The 25,791-nt window shown below is 37.2% G+C and overlaps 1 protein-coding gene and 1 long non-coding RNA gene across 7 annotated transcripts in view; one reads left to right on the forward strand and one right to left on the reverse strand.

Moving 5' to 3' along the window:
- Positions 1-4,320: 4,320 nt before the first annotated feature.
- LOC149125086 (uncharacterized) lies at positions 4,321-15,110 on the reverse strand. 6 transcript variants are annotated; one of them, XR_016212041.1, is made up of 5 exons: positions 14,972-15,107; positions 14,339-14,576; positions 12,590-12,785; positions 12,426-12,490; positions 4,321-5,365 (listed from the first exon to the last, which is right to left on the reverse strand). It is a non-coding gene; the product is annotated as an uncharacterized LOC149125086 (long non-coding RNA). The 6 variants fall into 6 exon arrangements; XR_016212042.1 differs by having other exon boundaries at positions 4,323-5,365; positions 14,339-14,484; positions 14,972-15,105; XR_016212040.1 differs by lacking the exon at positions 14,339-14,576 and having other exon boundaries at positions 4,337-5,365; positions 14,972-15,110.
- A 128-nt stretch (positions 15,111-15,238) lies between these two features.
- TACR3 (tachykinin receptor 3) overlaps positions 15,239-25,791 on the forward strand; it is a 114,446-nt gene continuing 103,893 nt past the window's right edge. The window contains 1 exon segment of the mRNA NM_001082055.1: positions 15,239-16,090. Coding sequence (NP_001075524.1) covers positions 15,537-16,090 — 554 coding nt within the window. The 5' untranslated portion in view covers positions 15,239-15,536.

Genomic DNA, 25,791 nt, shown 5'->3' on the forward strand with positions numbered 1-25,791 from the left:
AAAAATGCCCAAATCAAACAAGATAAAAAGCAGATACCCAAAATCCTTTCCCCAACAAATGGGAAAGGAGAAGCCTCTCCCATTCAAATATTATATTTATTCCAACAATATGTTTATATAAGAAGGAAACAATGACCAAACATAACTATTATTCATAAATTTCTTTTTTGATCTATATTTTCACTGATAGACCTTACACAAACTAAATGATGATATTCTGCTTATTCAAATATGTAACATTTAATTTTTAAGGAGTTTTAAGTATGACTATGAACATCAGTGTCTGGTGATATAACAATGTTTCTTAACTATAGCTAGGCAATTTTAGATATAAAAAAGCAAGTCACCAAGTGACTCAGTTGCTCTATGTGTCAGATATTTTGATTAAGTAATCTCCACAGTCCCTCCAAAACAGAGACTTGATTTCTCTCCTTCAAGTATCCAAGTAAACGATTTATACAATCAGCTTCTTCTAAGCCCACAGAAACCAAAAGGATCTATAAACCCTGGTCTGATGAGGTAACTGAAAATAAGCTGCATTTATTTCTATAAGTTTATTCACAGAATAAATAACTTTTTTGAAAAGAAATGCAGTTATTCCTGATGAATTTTAACACTTTACTTTTTCAACTGTTTCAAATTTTCATATTACTTTATTAAACATAACATTAAATTATATTTTTTAAACTCTAACTTTGAATCTAGAGATTCAACTATCCTGGGAAATTCTTTTTGCCATAAAAACAGGAAAATAATGAACTTGTGAGTACTGTTTCAAAATTAGTTAAATTATACGAAATAATATTCTTCTCATTTCCTTGATTTAACATACGTACTAGAGTGAATAGCATATCAGAGACATGACTTGTCAATTCATTCTCAACTCTCAAAATGTAGCCCTTCTGCAGAAATAAGTATGATTCCTGCAGGCGTACACCTTCCGGATAGGTTAACGCCGGCGAGACCTCGGAGACACCAGACGCGTTTATCGGCTTTTCAGCTTCCACTTTATTTTTCAGCAGACTCGCGTTACATGTCGCGAACGCCCGCCCTGTTACCGGCATTCATTCACAACTCCTTCATTCACCACTCCCGCTTACTACTCGCATTCATTCACAGCTCCCGCCTGTTACCGGCGTTCATTCATAACTCCCGCCTGTTTCTGGCGTTCATTCACAACTCCGCCTGTTACTGGCGTTCATTCATTACTCCATCTTTTACCCGCGTTCATTCATAACTCCGTCTTTTACCAGCGTTCATTCATTCACTCCCCCCGCCCACCGTCCACCTATTTATATATATATATCATTCACGGAAAATATGTTACCAACTAAGTGTGGGAAACATGCAATAACAGGATGCTTAAAGTCAAAACAGGATCTTGCAATTAGCAACGGGCAGGGTGGAAAAAGCCCAGCACTAAACTTCTTGTGCTTGTACATGTCGGGAGGGGCACAGCTGGCCAGGCTGTCCCGTTCCCCGACAGATTCCAGTGTTTGAAATGTGCATATTTTTGTGCAAACTGGATTCTGAATACAACCTAACAGTTTAATGTGAACTGAATTGAAGAAGCAACAATCTATTCCAAAGTTGGGGGACTATTTTATTCTTTAAGAAATAGATATGTGCTTATGCCAAATTTTATATCTGATATAAAATATTCTCATGTATGACTTTCATGCTATGACATTCTCTTGCATATATACGATAGCAGTTATACCCACGTAATCTATGCCTATGCATGCATGTGTCTAGAAACACTGGTAGAGGGGACATCAATCACTTCAGAATGAGCACAGCAGCTCATACCCACCTCCTGTTCTTGGTCCCAATTTTTAAGTTATAGCTTCACCACTAGTCCTTTCGTTAGCTGGGTTTTAATTCCAATGAGATTATATACCTTCTGCTTGTTTCTTTGTACATTAGAGGGTTTTTTGTTTGACTTCTAGGAAATATTCATCACTACCATAAGGCCTGAGTCCTTGAATGCTTGAAACTGTTTTCTTTATATCTGAACATGAGTTTAAATATATTACTTTCTTAAATAAATTAATTTCTTGGAAAATTACTTCCCTAAGAAATCTGAAGAATTCCTCCACTACGACCCAACAGATAATGTGTAAAATTCAAAGACCATAGAGCAGGGATTTTCTGTAGCTATTAAGTCATTGCTTGAGATGCCTGAATCCCATATTGGAGTGCATGATTTGAATCCCGACTTCTGTGCTTATAATCCGGCTTTCTGCTAATGCATACCCTGAGAGGCAGCAGGTCATGACTCAAACAGTTGAGGCCTGCTATCCATCTGGGACACTTGGATTGAATTCCAGGCTCCTAGCTTCAATCTGGCAAAGTGCTGGTTGTAATGGGCTTTTGGGAAGTGAACCAATGGAGAAAAGAAATCCTCTCGCTCTCTCTCTCCACGCCCAACCCCATCGTTCTCTCTGCCTTTCAATTTTAAATAAAGAAATAAATACCCAAAAGAATTGATTTCTTAAACTTACAGGTGATTTGATTTTTTCCTATCACTTGCCATATTATTTCCTTATTCAGAGATCAGCTAACTTCATTTGAATATTCTTGACATGATTCTTTTGGATAAGTTTTGATTGTGGTGTGGTTAATCTTTCAAATACAGATTTAGTTATCTTGTGTTTAGGAAGCTTTTAATTTCATGTCTCACTGTTGAGTTTGGGAATAAGGGGAGTGACATGGTAATCATATTGCCATAATACTCCTTGTTGAGATTCAGCTACGTTGTCTTAAGTATCATCCTGGAAGAGTTTCACTTGTGTCTATAATTCTGAAAAGCTGATTTTGACCATTTTTGTCACTGTGTCCATTGTTTTTCTGTAGAAACGGGTGTTTGGAATTATCTTCTCCCCCATTTGTGCTACCAGTTTCATCTATTGTGTTTTTGTAGTAATTCCATTATATTTATTTGATTATCTTCCTCAGAAACTCTGGGCAGGTGTTGGATCACCAATTTTTTTTAGTGCCTGTAAGTTTCTTTACATTCTTGTTCACTTTAACAAGTTTTATTCTCACTTGATCTTAGCCAAAAGGCAGAGAAGCAATACAAGCTTTATTCTCAAACCTACTCTTCAGTTTTACAACAGCAGCTCTTTTTATTTCTGTTTCTAATAGGATTTTTTGTAATTTTTTTTTATTTTCGAGTTCCATTTAAGTATTATGTTAGATTTCTTTAGTTTCCATAATACATTTCATTGCCTTCTAAGCTAGTTATTATTCATCTTATACCTCTTTATTATGTTTATTTCCTGCTTTTTATTTTATGTACAATCTTTGAATAGTGAGTATAATTCATCTTTGAAGGTGTCAGGGTGCGTTTTGTCTGTGAAACAGCTATTCATAAAATACCATCAAGTAAGAGCCTCAATCATGGGCTTGGGAATTGAATGTTTGGGTTCAGTTTTGCCATTCTGTAGGCACAAAATACTTTCTGAAGGATAATACATTCTATAGTATGAAGTTCCTGTGCCTCTTAATGAAGCTCCTCTCTCTTATGTTTTATATAGCAATTTCTCCCCTAAATTTCTTGGGTTCTTTCAAACCAGCAATTGCAAAGACATTCAATGACTACTCCTTACTTAAATCATTCTAGAACCTTTTCTTCCAAAATGGCTGAAATGCCCATTTATTTAATTTTACCTCTCCGGCCAGTTTTGCTGTTCTTGTTGTTACACGAGTCTTAGATATGCTGATGCAATGTGTTAGAGTATCCATAATATTAAATTCTTTTAAAAAGATTTATTTAATTTATTTGAAAGTCAGAGTTGCAGAGAGACAGAGGCAGAGAGAGAGAGAGAGGTCTTCCTTCCGCTAGTTCACTCCCCAATTGGCCGCAACAGCCTGAGCTGCACCTATCCAAAGCCAAGAGCCAGTAACTTCTTCCAGGTCTCCCAAACAGGTACAGGGGCCCAAGGACTTGGGCCATCTTCTACTGCTTTCCTAAACCATAGCAGAGAGCTGGATGTGAAGTGGAGCAGCCCGGATTTGAACCAGTGCCCATATGAGATGCCGGCACTACAGACAGCAGCTTTACCCAATACACCACAGGGCCAGCCCCCATAATATTTAATTCTAAAAAGTAATTATTTATTTGGTATCTTAGGGTATTTTACTTAATAGCAAAACTCTAAGCCCCAATGATTTATTCCCACACGGCAACTACTCCTCTTGGAATCAATACAACATTTGATTTCTTGAGTCAATTCTACTCCATTTATTGTCTAGATCTGGGGCTACCCACAGGTTCCAATGAAGCAGTTTTCTCTTTTGTGTTTGTTTTGTTTTGTGTTCATTTGTTTCAGAGAGAAGAGAAATGATATCTTTTGACCATCATATTTTGTTTGCTCCATTTGTTTTGTATTGTTTTATTTCCTTTTGAAGATAACTGATTAGAGGTAGAGCAATTTGGAGAAAAAACAATAGATTAAATTGTACTCAGTTGCAAATCCAACTTTTCATATGATTTGTTTGCCAACTGTTAAATGGTTTGTTTGCCTGTTTTCTTGGAAAGATAGCATAACAGAATGACTAAAATTCCACATTCTCATATCAGATCCTGGGTACAATTCTGCCTCCCACTATTTGCTATATACTTTGTGTGACTTTAGATATGTTATTTCATCTCCTATGCCAAAGTTCTTATCCAGAAATGGGAATAATAGTAATGTCATCACATAGGATACTTAGGACATATAAAGTTAATTCAAATAAAGGAAATGCTTAGAACATTGTCTCATACATATTAAGTGCTCAATGACTGTTACCATTTTGATCAAAATTATTGTCCATACTCATTTCACATTACTTTTATCAAAATTATTTTCCAAAGTGCCGATGAATGTGAAATATTTTTATTAAAATCATTTCTGTGAATACCAAATTCAATTTATATAGGCATTATATATTTAGTACCCATACCTATCAGACATTTTAACAAAAGATGTATGATTCAATGAAATCATCACAATTTTATCAAGGACAAAACAGCCTAAAGGAAAAAAAAAAAAAGCCACTAATTTTAAAAAGTCAGAGCCGGCCAGAGCCACAGCTCACTTGGCTAATCCTCCACCTATGGTGCCGGTACCTTTGGTTCTAGTCCAGGCTGGGGTGCCGGATTCTGTCCTGGTTGCTCCTCTTCCAGTCCAGCTCTCTGCTGTGGCCCGGCAAGGCAGTGGAGGATGGCCCAAGTGCTTGGTCCTGCACCCGCATGGAGACCAGGAGGAAGCACCTGGCTCCTGGCTTTAGATTGGCGCAGCGCGCTGGCTGTAGCGGCCATTTGCGGGGTGAACCAATGGAAGGAAGACCTCCCTCTCCCCTCTCCCTCTAACTCTGCCTGTCCAAAAAAACAAACAAAAAAAAAAACAAAGAAGTATATTTAAAAACAAAGTCAGAGCCACCAGTCAAACTTTAATTTCTCAGTTTCAAAGTTTTTATTCATCAGTTTCCCGAAAAGAGGTAAAAATAAAAATGAGATATTTACCAGTTGCTGGGTTACAACAATAAAATAGTATTTTGATAAGTACATAGAGTCTGGATTCTGTTTAATGTGGTTTATTATTATTTAACATTGAGATATTATAGCAATGGCAATAGTATTTCATCAGATTCAATTAATTATTTAGGTAGCCAAGAATTTTGAAACCCTAACAAAAATGTGTTCATTTGAGAGCTTTGTTCTGTAGGGTACACTTTCTTAGTCACAATAAAGAGGACATTTCTTTCATCTGATCACTTGGACTCCAAAATGATTCCCCTTTGATCCCCTTCCTTTTCAATAATGAGTAGTTCCTAAACCAGATCATCATTTTATTTACAATTTAGAATGTTAAAGATATGCAGATACTATAAATGTAGAAATACAGAGATATGTAAGACTATTAAATCACACTGAAGTGTAAATAAACCTCAGGACAACAGCAATAACTAATATCAGTGGGAGAAAATATCCTCATTTTTGAAGACTTTTTTTAATTTATTTGAAAGACAGAGTTTACCAAGAGAAGGAGGAGAGACAGACTGGGAGATCTTCCATCCACTGATTCACTCCCCAAAATGATCGCAACAGCCAATCTGGGCCAATTTGAAGCCAGGATCCAGGAGCTTCCTGCAGGTCTCCCACATGGGTACAGGGGCCCAAATGCCCAGGTCATCTTCTGCTGTTTTCCCAGGTACATTAGTAGGGAGCTGGATTGGCAATGGAGCAACCAGGACTTGAACTGGTTCCATATGGGATGCCAGTACTGCATACAGAGGGTTTAACCTGTGCATCACGGCACTAGCCTTAAAATATTCTCAATTTTCTGTCTGTAAATATATAAGTGATTTATTTGATCATACAATAAGATAATATGCTATATACAAGTTTATATTTTGTTTTTTGTTTTTACTTAACACTAAAAGATATCCTATGTTATTAATAGTCTTTAAAACACATTCTTCAAGTGGAAGTATAGAAGACTATCTTTGAAAATGTCATGTTTCATTTTTTGAAGTTACTAAAATTATTTCATGTCACTTATATTTCTTATATTTTTGCCCTCAAAAATATAAATACAGGTATAACTTTTTATGCAAATTCTTACCATGATTTCTGGTTATTGAACTAATTACTAGGAGTCTCTAGGAGTAAAATCACCAGACTCAAAGAATAAGATTATTATTAAGATTATAGATATTATATAACTAAATGAAGTATTGAGAGGAAGTAACAAATTATGAATAAAGTTACTACAAGTAAAGATAGCAATTCCTCCACACTTCAAAATAATAAATTACCTTAAAATTTTAAACCTCAAAAATGGTATATAAATTTTAGGAGATACAAATTATATACTTTCAGAAATTTTCAAATTGATTTTATACATAGATAGATCTATTTTTGTGTCCCCAAACTGTACATGTGCTGGACACTTGGCCCTAGGTATGGTGATGTTGGGAGCTGATAGAACCTTCAAATGATTGGAAGTAGTGGAAGGTGAAGGGATTAATGTATTTCTTTCTCTCAGGACCCCAGTAATTGCCCATAATAGGAGTTACAAGGGAGCCAGCACCTCCAAAGTGAACAAACATCATCCCCCACACCACTGTAGGTGTAAAATCTTTTCAGGGCCCGGAAAAAGAGTTCATTCTTTCAGTTAAAACCTGTAAGAAATACCTATCAATAAATATTCATACTTTTAAGCATTTTTGTTTTTCTGCTTCTTTTAGAAAAGAGTAAAATTATACCAGAGAAATAGAGGTAAAATTCTAATAACTTTACAATTTTTCAAAGACCTATTTGTTTTTGCTTTGTATGAATCATTGCTTCTCCAACATGGTAGTAGCAAAACCACTGACTATAGGTATAACTCAGTCCTCATATTACAGACATAGAAAGTGAATCACAAGATAAAAGGACAAATTTTGATTTCAGCTTCTCTTCTATGGAAACTATACGTTTTAAGGAAAGATAATGATAATACAAAATTAATGTATCACTGTAACAGAAACCTCCAAGGAACGCACTGCCTTCTCACTTCCACAAGTGAGTCAGTGGGGATTCTGAGAAAACAACTATAATTCAAAATTATTTAATTTCTTCTATATTCAGTCAACGTAATAGAATGTTATGTGATTTTCAGAACCGTTTCAGTTAACTGAATGAAGGTTTTTTTTTTTTTTAATCACTGAAATGTAAACTAGAAGTATTATATAATTACATAATTTTGCCTTAAATTTGCTAGAGAAACTATATATCTCAGTATTCCCATAAGTAAAACTGGTAAACAATAATTTTGCATGTGTGTTAGTATATCTGTCCATTAATTATGTAGAGTATAAGAATTATTTTTATTTAGCAACAGAAGGAAATCACATTTTGATTTATATACTTTACATAACACAAAAAAGAAGTTGACTTTATAGGCATTTAATATGAAATTTCATTACAATGAATGTATTTGATGTCCAAATACTCTGTGTGTATATGTATTATAAATTCATATAATTGTCATTATATTAGATTGCAAAAACAAGAAAGCATCTTGAAGGCTATATGACCTAGCATCAAAATAATAAATTTTAATAAACTTTAATAAATCTCATGATAGTAGATAGTATTAACCTCATGTCTTTTGAGAAAAAAAGGAAAATCAGTGTATTATTTACTACATAAAACATGTTAATCTGTTTTCTTAAATAAAACAATTTCTACCCAACATGACTTGAAATAGAGCTTACAAAATAATTTGTAATGCAAAATGAATTTCACCTATAAATAAAAAAGCAAATAAAATAATCTAGTTTTAAAAGGTCATACTTTACGAATCAAACATGCCATTAAACTATACAGTATCCAATTGAAGCCTGTCAATTTCATATTATATATACGAAGAAGAAACTATTTCTTAAACATTTAGCAACCCATTAAAATATCTGTTACAAGATTCTGTGTTAATCAGCTTAGTACAACCCATGCCTTGCCTTTAAATGTCATATGTGTACATACATATACATACACACACACACTTAAGGAGAGATACAGGAAGACCAGTACTTACACAATTCTGTAAAAAGAACCAAACTACTGACATAAACTGGGTACTATAATGAACTGGCCATCATAGGAAGCTTCCCTCCCAAAAAATAATATTTAATTTTAATATTTAAAATAAAATGTAAAGAGTATGTGATAGATTGATAGTAATGAAAAGGGTATCCCAGGAAAAAGGTACAGTGTTGTGAAGACATAATATATAAAATACTAGGATATGCTGAAGCATTGCAAGTAGTTTTAATCAGCTAAAGGACCTTCTCAAGGAGAACTGAATGATAAAAGCAAGCAGGAAACAGGAACCAAATATTGAAGGACTTTGTTGCTCTCCACTGAAAAGCTTTTGGCAGGAGAATGACTGGTCAAATTTATGTTTAGATAGATCCTTCTAAACCATGATATAATATAATTAACAGGAAGAGTGTTGAGTAAAATCATGATGATCCAAATGAGTATGTCATAGTATCTACAAGAAAGGTAATAGGGATCTGGAATAGGGAAATATCCATGGGAATAAAAAGAAAATTGATAAAGATCTGCCTAGAATGTTCAATCTACTCTACTGGACTTGGTAAGTTGTTGGATTTGTGGCTAAAGAGTAAATAAAGGAATGTGATGAAATATACACTAATTCCCAAGATTATAGTTTGATCAATTATTAGAACAAATTTAAGATCTTGAAAATTAATTCAATTTGGGATTCTGTAAAGTATGAAATGATTTTAGGGAGTATGAAGGGAAATTCATAGATATTTGATTATATGGTCATGAAGAAATAGATTTGGTAGACCTTTGTCTTCCAGTATAAGAGGCTTATTAAAGCTAAATATGTCAGGAGCATATAGAGTAATACAAAGTGTTAAGATGGGGAACTCTGGTATCATAATATCAAATATAAATGGCTGTCGTAGAAACAGAAGCTCAAAAGATAATTGTCCAAGAAGAGAAAAGTAAGTGGTTTTACAGCTTTACAGAGGGAGAGGCTATTCGGGATGAAGAAATGATAATAATCTCTTTGTGGGCTGAGTTGTGGGGAAGCAGTGTGTTGCTCTAACAGATACTAAAATAAGTGGTTTTAGAACGAGATAATTGATCAAGGCTAGAAAATTTAGAAAAACCCTTGCTTGCCTTGAAGGGACTACTATAAACACTAAAAGGAATATAGAAATGGAAACTAGAGGAAAAGCTATCTTTGTGATAAAATAGTGAAGAACTGGGCTGAATTGCATTTTGCTTTTATGTGGAAAGTAAAACTTTTAAGTGATGAACATGGATACTTAGCTGAAGGAGATTTTCAGACAAAATGGAATATCAGGCCTAATTCTCCTTGTTGCTTGTACTAAAATGCAAAAGGAGGTATAACTTGAAGATGGAATTGTTAAACTAAAAGAAATCAGAAGATTTTGAAAGATTTGTAAAATTCTCAGTCTATCTATATTGCAAAAACATGAGAAAATTGTGCTCTAGAAAGAACACTAAGGAACATACTTTGGCTTAAAGTATTAGACATATGATGTGGGGATTAAATCAATAACCTCATTGGAAACATTGTCAGGCTGGATGCAAGGGGAAAGAGATAGGGTAAAATAAATAAAGGTTGTTAGACATCTGAAATTCTGCAGGCAGGAAATGAGCTACTACAGATACTGAGATGCAAAGTTGCACACTCTTTCATGAAAAGGGAAGAACAATTCCAAGGATGGCTCAGCCAGCAGAGCCTCTATCTCCTTGGTTCCAGGCAGAAAGTAGTTTCATCCTGGCCCAGCCCTGGCTGTTGCAGACAATTTGACAGTGAACCAAAGAATAGAAGAACTAACTCTCCTTCTCCCTCTCTCTCTCCCCCTCTGCCTATCAAAAACTGACAGTGAAATTTTAATTTAAAAATTAAAAAGTATTACTTATCTGAGGTTGGCCCTAATCAAATGGCAGAGGAAGAGACAGGAGTGACATGCATAGCTACAAAATTAAACAACGCCAAAGATTCTCAGCAAACAACCAGAGTTAGAATAGAGTATGGACCACTTCTCCTTCAGACTTTCAGAACAACCTCATTAACAACTTGATTTCAAACATCTATGCTTCCAAACTGAGAGAATAAATTTCTGACATGTTAAGCCATTTGATTGGTCATACTTAGTTATGACAGGCCTGAGAAACCAATAGAAATGTCTACAGCTATACAAACATCAGGAATATTAAAATGGAAAGTGACCATTTGGTTTAACTTGCAGGAAACTAATAGCACAATGTATTGGAACAATAGTATTAAGTACTAAGGAATTCAAAATTGCATTATGAGGTGAGGAAGTGAGAATATTTAGATATTTTGTTATAAAGGTCCATCTAGGAATGGAAGAAGAGAGATAAAAGTGGTAATGTAAAGAGGATACAGTCAAGAAATGAATATATTAATATAGATTATCAGATGTTTCAAACTAATTCAAAAAGATAAAAAGAATGAGATATTAGAGAGAAATGGTTTGAAGAATATTTAGCATAGCAGTTAAGAATCCTGTTTAAGATGCCTGCATCTCACATCCCAGTGCATGGGTTTGATACCCAGCTCCACTTCCTGCTGCTACCTTCCAACTAATATCAACTCTGGGAGTAATCACTGGAGTACCCATGTGAGAGACGGGACTTGAGTGTCTGGTTTGTGGCTTCAACCTGGTCAAGCTCTGGCAATTATTGACATTTGCATAGTGAGCCCATTAATGGAAGCTCTCTTGTGTTTATCCTTCTTTCTCTAGCTCTCTGTTTCTCAAATAATAATAGGCAATGGGTTTTAAAAAGAGAGAAACCACTTTCCCTTGGTTAATAACAAATGATGAAAACATGGATAAAATGCACAGAATATTAAAATTCTTGGCTGATGGTTTTCAATTTTGACAGAAAAACCGAGGACATTATTTGCTGAGCCTGAGAAGAAAGATGGAGAAGTGAAAGATTTGAAGAATAGATTAAACTTTGGAAATAGGAACTGATTGCAGGCCCACATGGAGAGTGTCTGGTAGAGTACAGTAATTTTTAAGGAGCTCCTGTCTGCACAATTAAGTGAAGTTGTGTTGATTGCCAGTAATACTCAGCAAGTTGACTGTAGGAGCCCAAAACTCACAGGGTGGAACTGATCCAATGAGATAAGCAACTCTGATGAAATAACAAAGGGAAGAAAAATATAAAGCAAGGTTCAGAGTGCTAGACTATAGGGATCTCAAACTGATTTAAAAAATCTCAACATGGTAGAAAAGCAATGAACATACTAAAGGAAAAGTGTGAGAACTGTCAAATAGAAGGTTGTTGTCAGAGACAGAAATCTGGAATTTTGACAAGCTGTTCTTCCCAAAAATAACTCCTCCACTAGCCATCAACAGTACCTAAAATACCACACTGTAATGCCTATTTTTGGAGGCCTGTCAAAATAAAAATTCAAGTGTGAGGCATACCACACTAAGTGTCCTTGAGTTGCAAGAGAAGAAATAACATGACAAGTATCTATTCCATTATAAATTGTTAGCAAAAAATTGTAACACATGACCTTTATGAATTCCAAACAAAAATATGCAGACTAAATACAACTTAGAAGATATATAATATTCTAAGCATAATATTTCATAATAAAATAAATACTTCTTGTTTATGAGGAATAGATAGTAACCACTCATATAAACTCTCATAATTTGTACATGTATTCAGTCCAACAGCTTAGTTTGCTATTATCTAAAATCTATCGACATCTCCTCCCAAGTCACCTACCATGCTGGACTCATTTGCCAGCATGGTCACATGCCTACATGCTCACACATACTCCCAGCTTTTAAATGCCATAGGTTAGGATCAAACTCTGCCTACTCTGGTAACCTACCATTTCCTCTACTTCTTGGATCCTTCCTTCAGTCGTTCAAGGCTAAGATTTTCTGAGTTCTTACACTAAGGGAAAGAGGATGAAGAAGAATTAAAAATCCAGCTGAGTGGGCTCAGACAAGAGCAGGATTCAGAATCCAGAGCTACAAGGGACAAATTACTCACCAAATTTTCTTGGGAAACTTCATCTTTAGCCATTATCTCCTATACTTTCTCGGTTTTCAAAGTATAAGTAAGTCTTTCTTTGCATAATTTTATTCCATCCTCACAAAGCAATTTTTGAGAACTTGACAGAATCCAGAATCTTCGTACAGAGTTAAACGTTCATTTCTCTCTGCATCTTATATTCCTATTTGTATACCTGCATAAAGTAATAAAAGAAAAAAAGAACCTGCTATTCGTATCTGACTGTTTCATTTTTAACTTCCCGGTACCTGGAAGGCAGGATATTCCAAATATATCTGAGAAATGACAGACAATAAATGGTTACTGACCACCCTTATAGAATCCAGGGAGCCTCTCTCTAAGTAAGGTAAATATTCCAAATATATCTGAGAAATGACAGACAATAAATGATTACTGACTACCCTTAGAGCCTCTCTCTAAGTAAGGTAAATCTAAGAAGGGCCATTACCCAGATCTCTCTCTTCCCCAGAAAGGAAGAAATTCTAAACCTTTTTCATTATTTTTACTCTTATTTCTAACATTATCACTTTTTTATGCCAAATCACCTCTATTCTTCTATAAACCCATGGAAGACAGAATTGCAGAATTATACTCCATATTATAAGTAAAGCAGTACTGTTAAATGAATATATCTTTACACAACGAATATTACTATGTAAAGATTAAAATATCCTAAATACCAAACTACCACATAACTTATTTTGTAATCTTAAATAAGTGATATGTATCATATGAAAAGTTTAATTCCTCCATGTGTCATTAGGAAAGAAAAAGACTTTCATTTGTCATTCAAGTAATATCTAGACAGTAAATTAGAAGAAAGTAATCTTTCAAGAGAAAGTAGTTTAATTTAAAATTAGTAAGCAAGTAAAATGACATTAAGTTTACCTATGATTTATTTTCATGGGCCTCTCTGGGAAGAAACGAGAAATAATAACATCTGTTAACTATCAGGTTGAGCATGCATTTATTTTGATACAGGGTTGTATCAATATGATTATTTTCAGGTTGCCTCAAATTTATTTCCTCATAGTACCCCTTTAGCCATAAAATTGCAAGAGGGAAACCAGTATTCATTTGCAGTGATCCTATGTGTACACAGCAGGGTTTTGAAGAATATGTTCCTAACAAGAAAACTAAAGAACATAGAAGGCAAAACCACAAGCTGTTTTCTCTTTACATAACTTGCAGCTCAAATCCATTTGACCTGAAAACGTTTAGATGAATTGCAGGATGATAACTAGAGAGAAAAGAGCCAGTGTTTGTTAGTTCTTCCTCCTGCTTGGTTGGTTGAAGGAAGTCAGCAGAAATTACTTACTCCACAATCATTCTGCAAATTGGAATTTTTAAAGTTTCTGCTTTCCAATGAGGATTCTGACGCTCAAGGAATCTGAGTCAATGAGAGTATTCCAAATGGGTTGTGGAGAAATTGGATTTAAAATAACTTTTAATGGCATATAACAATTCTGAAGTTGTATATATGAGGAATCGTTAGAAAACCCATGGAGATGCATATTGTGAAAACACAATGAATGGATTTAACAAGTATTGCACCAAAATAAACATATTTTGTAATTCTATTTTTCCACAAACTCTCTGAAATGCCCCTATTTTTGGGAGATCTCTAAAAAATACGTTTAACTGAAACGCACTAGCCAAGAGATTTAGGAGAGAGTTTCATCTCTGGAACCTTCTGGGGACTGCCTTGAGGCAGATGCCAGCACTCACCACTTCATCCAGCTGGAGCTCCACCAAAGTGCTGCAGCTCACCTGCTCCAGGATGAAGTCAGGCCTGCGGGCTGCCTCGGGAATCTCGGGTTAGCGACTGTCCCGCATCCTCACAGTCAAGTACTGAAAACTTAGGAGACAAATGCCTGCCCAAAGCCACACAATCTGGTGTTTGTATGTGCATTGATCAGAGGAGGTGACATCGGGCCCAAAGGAAAGAAGTGTAAATCTCGCCGTCCTGTAGAACACAGGCACACAGGCACACACACACACCTTACACCTCGGGATGTCTTAGTTGCCCTCAGTGTGTTGGGATTTTCCAACCTGAGCAAACCCTTGCTTCAGTCTGAAAGGAATAAGGGTAAGGGGTGGAGGGGCTAATGTCTGGTGTCAAGAAAACAGGGAAAATGGGTGGGAGCGAGATGAAAAAGACCTCGAGATAAGAGAAAATTAACACAGAAGCAACCGAGCAACCGTTGAGTGAAATCCCAAAAACCAGTGACACCTGAGACCATGCGGGGCCCATGGCATCCCTGCCGGCCTCAGGCTACACCCTGGCACCGCGCGGTATCCAGCCTCCGCCGCCCTGTAAATCGTTACAAATGTCTGAAAGCAGGAGCCTCAGCAAAATACCTTGAAGTTAAAAGAAGAGAAATGGTCTTGGAAAGATTGTAATTGCAGCGAGGAAGCACGCCCGAAGCACACTCACCGCCCGCCAAGCCCCAGGTACTTGGCGCCGGCGGCGAATGTATTAGATTGGAAGGGCGGGAGGAGACAAGGAGCGCAATCCTAGCGGGCACAGGAGTTGTGAGGTTCAGCGCCCCCCGCGACGTCACCAAAGCAGGAGACTCCAAGAGACTATAAAGCGCGCCCGCAGCGCAGGATCCTCAGTTCTCCGCACGGCGCCCGGTAGCTTCTCCCGGGAGGGACCCGCGCTCCATCCCTGGGGCCCGGGAGCAGCCCCTAATTCTCTCTCCCCGAGGATCTCACCCTTCCCTTCTGCCAGAGCGCAAACTCCGCGGAAAAAGCGCTGCTCCTGATTCTTACCACCTGCTGGCTCAAAGCAATCGCTATAAAAAGCAAGGGCTGGGAGCTCCTCTCAGCTTGTTTCCAGGTGAGACCGAAGGCTTGCCCGGCGGCAAAGTGACCCTGCGGCAGAGAGGAACTTCGGGCGATTCGGCCGGCTCCACCCGCGGCGATGGACTCTTTCGCCGCCGCCGAGACCTGGACGGACGGCGCTGGAGGTGCGGGCGCCGACGGCCGGAACCTGAGTGCTGCGCTGGCGGCTGGGGCTGCCGCGGAGGCGCTGGGGACTGAGTGGCTGCAACTGCTAGTTCAAGCCGGTAACCTGTCCTCCTCCCTTCCATCCTCGGTGCCGGGACTGCCCACGACTTCCCCGGCGCCCTCGCAGCCCCGGGCCAACCTCACCAACCAGTTCGTGCAGCCGTCCTGGCGCATCGCGCTCTGGTCCCTGGCTTACGGCGTGGTGGTGGCCGTGGCCGTCTTCGGAAATCTCATTGTCATCTGGATCATCCTGGCCCACAAGCGTATGAGGACCGTCACCAACTACTTCCTCGTGAACCTGGCTTTCTCCGACGCCTCCATGGCCGCCTTCAACACGTTGGTCAACTTCATATACGCGCTTCACAGCGAGTGGTACTTCGGCGCCAACTACTGCCGCTTCCAGAACTTCTTTCCCATCACGGCCGTGTTCGCCAGCATCTACTCCATGACGGCTATTGCGGTGGACAGGTGAGGGGCAGGTGGCGGTTGTGGGACAAGGCTGGGCAGTGGGACACAGCTACAAAATGGGTTCTACACTACTAAAAGGGCTAAAAGTTGCTGGAGAAAGGCCACTAACAAGCTTGTAGCCCTCCAGTGGCCAAACCAGTTCCTGCTTCCATGGCTTTGCCCACTCCCTAACCTCCTGAGCCTTACTAAAGGGCAGCTAAAGGTTTGAAACAAGGCAGATAGGTGGGTGTGAAAATCTGGCGTCCAAGTAGGACAAACTCAGCGGGAAACTCTTCATCCTAGCAGACTTCCTCAAGTGACCTGGAACAAATATACAAAATGTATGTTTTCTGTAAAATGTACTCCGTGGTCACTATCCTGCCAGAGAAATGGGAGATGAACCAATGGGGCCCCTCTCTACGCTGCCTCCTCTGGTCTGCTGATCCTAGTCTCGCGGGCCCCCATTCCCTCACTGGGCCCTAAGGCCATCACTGCTTTGACCTCCACTCACGGAGGTCTATCAGAGACGGCAAGCTCCTTGCAAATGACTGCAGTCAGCTAGCGGTGCCCACGGTGTCTCAGAGTAATTTAATTTCCAGAATTCGGTAGAGCCTGTGAACTGGGCAAATCCTTGCCTCATGTGTGTTGATTAAAAAAAAATTTCATTGTATGGCTGCTTTAAATTTAGAATTTAATTTCTTGAATGTTTCCCCATCTACGATGGAAATTCTGAGACTATTTAGCACTTAAAAGAAGCTGAGTGAATCTCAAGTGTGCGTTGCCATACTAAAGTTTTTAAAAATTCTCCCTGTGGGGTGGGAGTGTGTGTATTGGATGTTATGGAATGTGCATACTTGCAGAGAGCAAATAGTGAATCTCTTCCTGGTACTGAAATTGGCTACGCTTTCGCTGAATAGTATGGTAAAATGGAGCACATCAGTTCAATCCAGTCTCAGCTTTGTGATTGACAGCTGCATGTGAGTTGCATAAGGCTGATGCCACTTAACCTTAAACGTAAATATTCTCATCTGCGTAAAGCAAAGCACACTTTTTTTTACTCACCTATTTCAAAATAAAATAAGGTTAAAAATTCTTACTATATTCAACTGTTACTGTGAGAAAGCAAGTGATCTCCATCAGCCCATCCTCTGTTTACTATTGAATTAATGAGCAGAATGGTATTAATAGCATAAATCTATAGAAACTGTATTTTCACATGCCATGCCCAGAGAGCGAAAGTGAGGGAGAAGTGGTGAGATGCAACTAATTGGGGTAAACAGAAAAATCACACTTTGCTAAAGCTTCTGAAATTCTCAGTATTCCTTCCCCTTGGTCTCTGGTTTCCCACACATAGTCACTCTTCATTTCTGCCAGAGATATTTGGTTTCTTTAAGTGTGTGGTTTTTAATATGATCAGGAGGAGATGTGTGAGCATATAATATTATAGAAATGCTCAGTCGTCTTAATGTTGAATTGAATTATAAAATTTGATGAAAATCTTATTGCACATGAAACTGGTACTAAAGTCTGAGGGGGCAAACAAGGTTATTTTTCCAGTTTCTTTTGCCAATATTTCTGAAGTAGGCTTGATGTGAACTGATAATGTAAGGCTACTTCATTACATTCACTGATTTTGAAAGTAATATATTTATTCACAACTTGTTAAAAACATCCAATCACTAAATCTATACAAAATAGAGCAGACAGATCTGAGGTGTACGATAAAATGATTGAAAAATCTGAAGTGTACTCTTGGCATGCTGAAAAGCCCTAAAACAGTTTAAAAGAACATTATTTGAGCAGTGAAAAAAGGAATGGAAGATAGAGGAAAATTTATTAAAGATAATTCTTAAAATCAAATGCTATACAAATATAACAGCAGTTATAATTCTCATTGGCTAACTAGTCCTCGGAGACTTTCTGCATAGGTGTCTTATCAAACAAGAGGTGGAAAAACTGCCCCTGCAATACTTGCAGTCATTTTCCAGGTGAAGTTTTCAAGGTTTACACCACAGAACGCTCAAGAGTGTTCTGGTTGCTTTAATTAGTTGCATCACCTTACCTGCCTCATTTATTGGAGAACATAGTGCATAGTATGTTTTCGAATTAGTTTTCCTATACAATTAATCCTTTACTGAAATAACACCTGACTCATTCTCATTGCTAAAGAACTACATTGTTAGACTGCAATGTGAGCACTTCCACTGCTCAACTGTGAGGCTATTTCATCTGCGTTTAATATAACCTGCATTGTGTCATTCCAGCCTAAGGAAACATGTTCAACTTATTCTTTCCCTTTACCTAGAGTCCCTGAAAAACTTTTCTTAATGGCCTAACATCCAGCTTCCAGTTCTACACATTGCTTTCTTGTATGGAAGGCTACTCATCAGCCATCACCTCTTCTACCCATCTCTACACATGGTGGAATTCCTTTTTCTTCCACTATCCTGCCCGGCTTTGCCCTTTTGAAATGTAACAATTAGGTATAAAACCCTTCAAAGACGCTAATCATAGAGCTGAGAGGCAAACCACTGTAGTCCACTCCAAGGGCCACTGTTCTCTGAACCTCTGCACTATTCTGCATCCTAATTATTTGTAAAGACAGTAGGTTTTGATAAGACAGTTTATTCAAGAAAAACATTAATTTAGCATTTGTTTATATGCACATGTAAGATAAATATATATGTAGGATAAATTATGCTTAGTCAAGAATATAAAGAATAGAAAAACATTAATACAATAGTTAATAAAATACAAGTATTTTGACTCTTGTTTTATGGCATCTACTACTTGATATATGGGGATATTAGAAAGTAGTTTAAAGTTTTCTTCTACTTTCTAAGCACATGTTTTGTGAATAAATTAGGAACTCTGGAAATATTTTTATTAACATTATAATCATTTTAGGGCACATGGTCCAGTATTGATCTGGATATTAAAGAACTTTTAAAACTGCATTCTCAATTTATTTGTAAACCTTGAGTCATTAAATGTTTTTAGTTTAATGTTTCCTATTAGAACAGAAGCATTAACAAATGTAGCAAAAAATACATTATATTCTTTAAACCCAGAGATATACCTAACATGAATATTTATTCCTTAAAAGATCTATTTATTTGAAAGCCAGAATTGAGAGGGAGGGAGAGAGACAGAGACAGATTGATCTTCCACCAGCTGGTTCACTTCCCAAATAGCCACAATGCCCAGCTTCATCTGGGTCTCCAACATGAGTGTAGGGGTCCAAGGACTTGGGCCATTTTCTGCTGATTTTACAACTGTATTAGCGGAGAGCTGGATTGGAAGTAGAACAGCAGGTACTCAAACCAGAGCACATACATGAAACAAGAGTTGCAAGCAACAGCTTAACCCAGTACACCACAACACCGGCCCCATGGAAAATTATTAAAAGAACTATTTCTCTGAACTCTAAATTTTAAACAAATTTTAAATAAAAATGATTCTTACATGCTATTCTTAATTTCCTTAAGGAAATTCTATTTCATGCATTACAGTAAAGTCACTACACAAAGCTCCATGAGGGGCCTTTGAAAATAATTGTAAATATATATACAGTCATATAACTCAACTTGCTAACTGGTGATCTAAAAGTATTGGTAGATGTTAGTGTTCTGTAAACATTGTAGATAAAATACTTTGACAAGTGTTTAATCAGAATTTGAGTAACCTGAGCCATTCTTACCCCTCTGCACTCCAGAGAATATCACTGCCTATGCAGTTGACATTCCTCATTAGTGTCACTGTCATATTGACTCATTATTTCACCCAGATGATGAGCCTGATGAGTGAGTTCAGTCCAAGATTGGTTTCTCTTCTCCTTTGAATTATTTTTAAGATATTAACTAACACTATGCACTGGAAAATTTTACTGTAAACCTTTGGTACTTTCTAAAATTTGCAGTTCTTAAAAATTTAAAGTCCCAGTTGCATAAACTAAAATTATTGCTCCAATAAGCTGTGAAATTTCTATTAAAATTACAGCTCCAGTTCTTACAAATTAATCATGTGCACATGGTAAAAACAATAAATATACATTAATTGAGCAAATGAAACAATCATAAAAGAGTAAGATATAAGTAGAAGTGGCTCTTACAGGAATAGCAAACCTATGTTTGATATTGAAGTTACATGACACATGGTAGGGAAGAATCTGTCCTAAAGGAATTGGCTGTGTATTTAATAGGTTTAGTGTTAAAAAGAAACCCTTAATATAACATTATATATTAAGAAAAATATATAACCCCAATATAAAGAAGAAAATATATAAATAGAAATCTCACAATGTCTAACAAGAATAAAACCACTAGTTGCGTATGCTGTGTTTCCATTTTCTGATCGTGTGTTGGCTTTGATTACTCAAATCTGAATTTTGTACACTGTATCCAGTGGATGTTTCAGTCCTCTATTTTCTGGACCTTTCCAGGAAAAACACTATGGCTACTAGCTGTGAGTGTCCCTTCTTGGGTGCCAACTTTTCTGATCTCTGCTTCCTCCTGAGCCTCTTTTCCATGGCTGTGTTGATGAATCTCTGCCTTCATGTAATATTTAAATGCATAGGTTCTTCCATGCTAGATCCTTGGCTTGATTTTTCTTTTTCTTGTCCTCAAGTAATATTATCTATACCATGTCTTCATTTATCCTTTTAAATGAACTCATCTTTTTGTCTAATTTTTTGTCTGGATTTCAGAAGACAAAGATTTTGTACAATGAGAAAAAATATAAATGAAAAAATTAGGTGAGAAATACATATTTATATAAATATAAACATAAAAATATATGGTAATGTTCTACCTTTACATTTATTTATATCTATGAAACAAGACCGAAGAATTCTAATAACTTTTGAAAGTTGAATTTGTAATAAAACTGAGTTTATGAATAACTACACACAAAAAAAGTTAATAATATGATCTCTATGTGGCAAAACAATAGTACACACACATTCCTTAACTGCTAAAAATTACTGGCACTTGAGTTTCAAACTTCAGAAATGAAAAAGTATCCTCAACCACACTGTCAAAAATGCAAAAACCAGTTTCCTGTAAGTTTTCGTTTAGCATTCCTATGAGTAGGCCATAGGGATGGTGCCAAAGCATAACTCTTGATGAAATTCTTAGGTTACTAAACCTATATCTGAGCACAGTTTCCAAATTATCTGGTTTGATCCAAGGATATAATTGCAATTCTAAGCTATAAAAATAGCAATTAAATCAAAGCCTGTGTAAAATGCCCTCTTCAGTGGATTCCTACTCACTTCCTTCAATTTTAATAGGTAAAAACCAATTTAACCTTATATTCACTTGATTACTTTATAATTTATTTAGTAATCTGGATTTCATGCTTGCCATGTTTAATATAATCCAATGATTTTAACACCAACATCAACACAGATGGAACTGCTTCCAGTTTTCATGTGACATGCAAGGGTCTTGCTGTTGCTTGTGCCTGGGACTCCAGCACCATTTGCTAAGAGGTACAGAGGGAACTTCCTCAGGTCAGGTGTGGATTTTTTTGTGCGTTGCTAAGGGACTCTACCCTACCCCCAAGCTGATTGCACAGAGTAAGTGAACACAGACCCGGGGCTTATGCCCAGAATTCCCACAGTTGCAGGATATAGGGGATCGACTCACCACACTGCAGACTATGCTGGCTCCAGTGCCTTCTAGCAACAGCATGGCTGCTTGCTGTCTGAGTCAGAACCAACTCCAGCTGTGATTCTACCACATCCAGTTGAATGTGGTGGTTTTTTGGAGTGAGGAGGAGGAGAATGGCAATGTGGCCTCCCCCAAAGGAGCAAAATAGTCACTCAGCCCCCAGTCAGCTCCACAGGCCTTACTCAAAGTCTGTGTTGGACCATGAAATTCTCCCTCAAAGCTGCCGGTTGCTGGGCTCTGTAGTCCATGGGCTCTGGCAATTACTTCCTACATTGTTGTGGGAAGGTGGAGACTCCCAGCTAGGAACCAGCTGCTTTCTGTAGATGCAGGGTATGCCTTGTTGCCTGTCTTTTTTTCTCATATCTTAGTCCTGGTATCTTATGTCAATGCAGCTTCACTCTTCAACCATCTTGCATCTGTAGAACTATTAGTATTATTATTGACTTTTTTCTAATTTTATTCACTTTTATATTACATACTTTTCTTATGACCTTTATTTCCTCATTTATTTCTTTCTGCTTATTTTGAGTTTCATTTAAGTTTCTAAAAGTGGATGCATGACTGCAATGACCAGTAGTGGGCCAAGTAAAATCTGGGAGCACAGAACTCTATCAGGATCTTCCACAAGGGTGCAGGAACCCAAGGACTCAGGCTATCATCTGCTGTCTTTCCAGGTCATTAGCATATAATTGGACTCAAACTAGTACTTATTTAAAAAGGGGGGAAGGGGAATTCCAGCATTGCAGGTGCCAGCTTAACCTGCTGCACAACAAGCTGGCCCTATAGTTCTTAATTTCTTGTGATTTATTCTTCAATCCTTTGTTTATTTTGGAGAATGTTCTTTACCTTCTCATATTTGCTAATTTCCCAAGTATCTTTCTGTTGTTGATTTCAAATTTATTTTATTGATTGAGAACAAATCATAAAAATTAAGCTTTGTAGCTTTAAATTCTTTTAACTTTTATTTAATGAATATAAATTTCCAAAGTACAGCTTTTGGGTTAAAGTAGCATTTCCCCCCCATACCCTCCCATCTGCAACCCTCCTATCTCCCGCTCCCTCTCCCACCCCATTCACATCAAGATTCATTTTCAATTCTCTTTATATACAGAAGATCAATTTAGTATATATTAAGTAAAGATTTCAACTGTTTTCACCCACACAGAAACAAAAAGTGTAAAATACTGTTTGAGTACTGGTTATAGCATTAATTCACATAGAATAACACATTAAGGACAGAGGTCCTACATGGTGAGTAAGTGCACAGGGACTCCTGTTGATTTAACAATTGATGCTTTTGTATAAGGCATCAGTAATAGCCCTAGACTCTAGTCATAAGTTGACAAGGCTGTAGAAGCCTTTTGAGTTCGTTGGCTCCGATCTTATTTAGACAAGGTAATAATCAAAGTGGAAGTTCTCTCCTCCCTTCAGAGAAAGGTACCTGCTTCTTTGATGGCCTGTTCTTTCCACTGAGATCTCACTTGCAGAGATCTTTCATTTAGGGTTTTTTTTTTTTTCCCCCAGAGTGTCTTGGCTTTCCATGCCTGAAATGCTCTCATGGTCTTTTTAGCCAGATCAAATGCCTTAAGGGCTGATTCTGAGGCCATTCTATGAGTTTGTGTGTCCTGCTTCCCACGTTGGATCATTCTCTCCTTTTTAATTCTATCAGTTAGTATTAGCAGACACTAGTCTTGTTTATGTGATCCCTTTGACTCTTAGACCTATCATTATGATCAATTGTGAACTGAAACTGATCACTTGGACTAGTGAAAGTTTGCTTTAAGAGGCTGAGTCAAGGAGACAGAGGTTTCCCATCCTTGACTCACTTCCCGAATGCTCAGCAGCCCAGGCTGGTTCAGGGATAGCCCAGGAGCTGAAAATTCAGGTCTCCCATGTGAGAGGCAAGAGGGAAGTTACCTGAACTGTCACAGCTGCCTCTGCCCTATAATATACATTCACAGGTTGCTAGATTTGGGAATCGGAGCTAGGTATTGTATCCTAGCACTTTTAGACAGTATGCAAGTATCCTAACTGTTAGATTAAATAACAACTATTCTTTTAAAAGTTTTGAAACTTATTTTATAGAATAGATATGGCATATCTTAGAGAATGTTCCATACTGCTGAAGAATGTCTGCCGCTGCTGTAAGATTGAGTGTTGTATATATGATACAGCTAATTCATGGACAGTATAAGTCTTAAAATGTTCTCACTGATTTTATATCTAATTGTATGCTTATTGAAATATACAAGTATTGGATTGAATTGCTTATTCCCTTTTAAATCTGTTTAAATCTGTTTGTCTCCATATATGTTGAAACTCTCTTGTTAAGTATATGTTTACCTTTCTGTATTATCATAACTTACTGCATTTGTAGAAACTTTTTTTGTCTTAAAAATCTATTTTGTCGCTGACACCGTGGCTCACTAGGCTAATCCTCTGCCTGCGGCGCTGGCACACCGGGTTCTAGTCCCGGTCAGGGTGCCGGATTCTGTCCCGGTTGCCCCTCTTCCAGGCCAGCTCTCTGCTGTGGCGAGGGAGTGCAGTGGAGGATGGCCCAAGTGCTTGGGCCCTGCACCTGCATGGGAGACCAGGAGAAGCACCTAGCTCCTAGCTTCGGATCGGCGCTGGCCGCAGCGGCCATTGGAGAGTGAACCAATGGTAAAGGAAGACCTTTCTCTCTCTCTCTCTCACTGTCCACTCTGCCTGTCAAAAAATCTATATTATCTGATATGATGTGGCCATTCCACTTATTTTACTTATTTATTCTTATGCAATATTTTTGTGGTATGTTCTTTTGTTTTGCTTTAAATCTCCTTGCATTTTTTATCTGATTCATTTTCTTAATGTGCGTAAGAGGTACCATTTGATTCTAATATTTTCCCTCAATAAAATCCCCTACAACTTACTTAAAACCGGACTGTTGTTTTTAACTCTTACTTATCTAGGAATTTATTTCAACTTTGATTTTGTATGATTTTAGCAATTTTCTCTTTAATACTTTGAATGTCATTCCATTCTGTTTTATACACTTCTAACAATTATATCTATGATACTGTGTGGCATTCCACTTTCTGAGATTTTAAGATATACAAATTTCATGTATTGTCAATATTATAAATTCAGGAACATAGTGATACTTCCCACCCTACCTTCCTTCTCACCCACACTCCTACACATCTTATTCCTCCCTCTCCTATTCCCATTCTTAATCTTTACAAAGATCTATTTCTAGTTATCTTTTAGTGTAGGGTTAGTCTTATGAGTATAAAGAATTCAACAAATAGTATGAAGAAAAAAAGAACTATACCTTAATAGTTGAAACAAGGGCTATAAACAATCATGAAATCTCAATGTGAATTTCACTCCTGTAGTTTTTATATATAGAACCATGTCATTTGTCAATAGGGATAATTTGACTTCCTTCTTTATAATTTGTATCCATTTGATTTCTTTTGTTTTCCTAATGTCTCTGGTTAAAACTTACAGAAATATATTGAATAGCAACGGTGAGACTGGGCATCCTTGTCTGGTTATAGATTTTAGTGGAAATGCTTCCAAGTTTTCTCCACTCAATAAGATGCTGGCTACAGGTTTGTCATAAATTGCCTTGATCGTGTTGAGGAATGTTCCTTCTATACTAGTTTTGCTTAATATTCTTTTCCTCATTTATCATGAACTTTTTTTAACTTTAATAAATATAAATTTCCAAAGTACAACTTCGGGATTATAGTGGCTTTTTCCCCTCAAAACCTCCTTCCCACCCGAAACCATCTCATCTCTCACACCCTCTCCCTTCCCATTGACATCAAGATTCATTTTCAATTATCTTTATATTCAGAAGATCAATTTAGTATATACTAAGTAAAGATTTCAAAAGTTTGCACCCACACAGAAACACAAAAATGCTTTTTCTGCATTTATTGAGATAATCATCAGTTTGTTAATGTGATGTACCACATTATTGATCTGTGATGCTGAATCATCTGAGCATATGAGGAATACATCCCATTTGTTCCAGGTGAATGATCTTTGTGATGTATTGTTGGA

Source organism: Oryctolagus cuniculus, chromosome 8 (genome assembly GCF_051225735.1).
Source record: "Oryctolagus cuniculus isolate XC-2025 breed Fujian yellow rabbit chromosome 8, ASM5122573v1, whole genome shotgun sequence".
Classification (NCBI taxonomy): Eukaryota; Metazoa; Chordata; class Mammalia; order Lagomorpha; family Leporidae; genus Oryctolagus; species Oryctolagus cuniculus.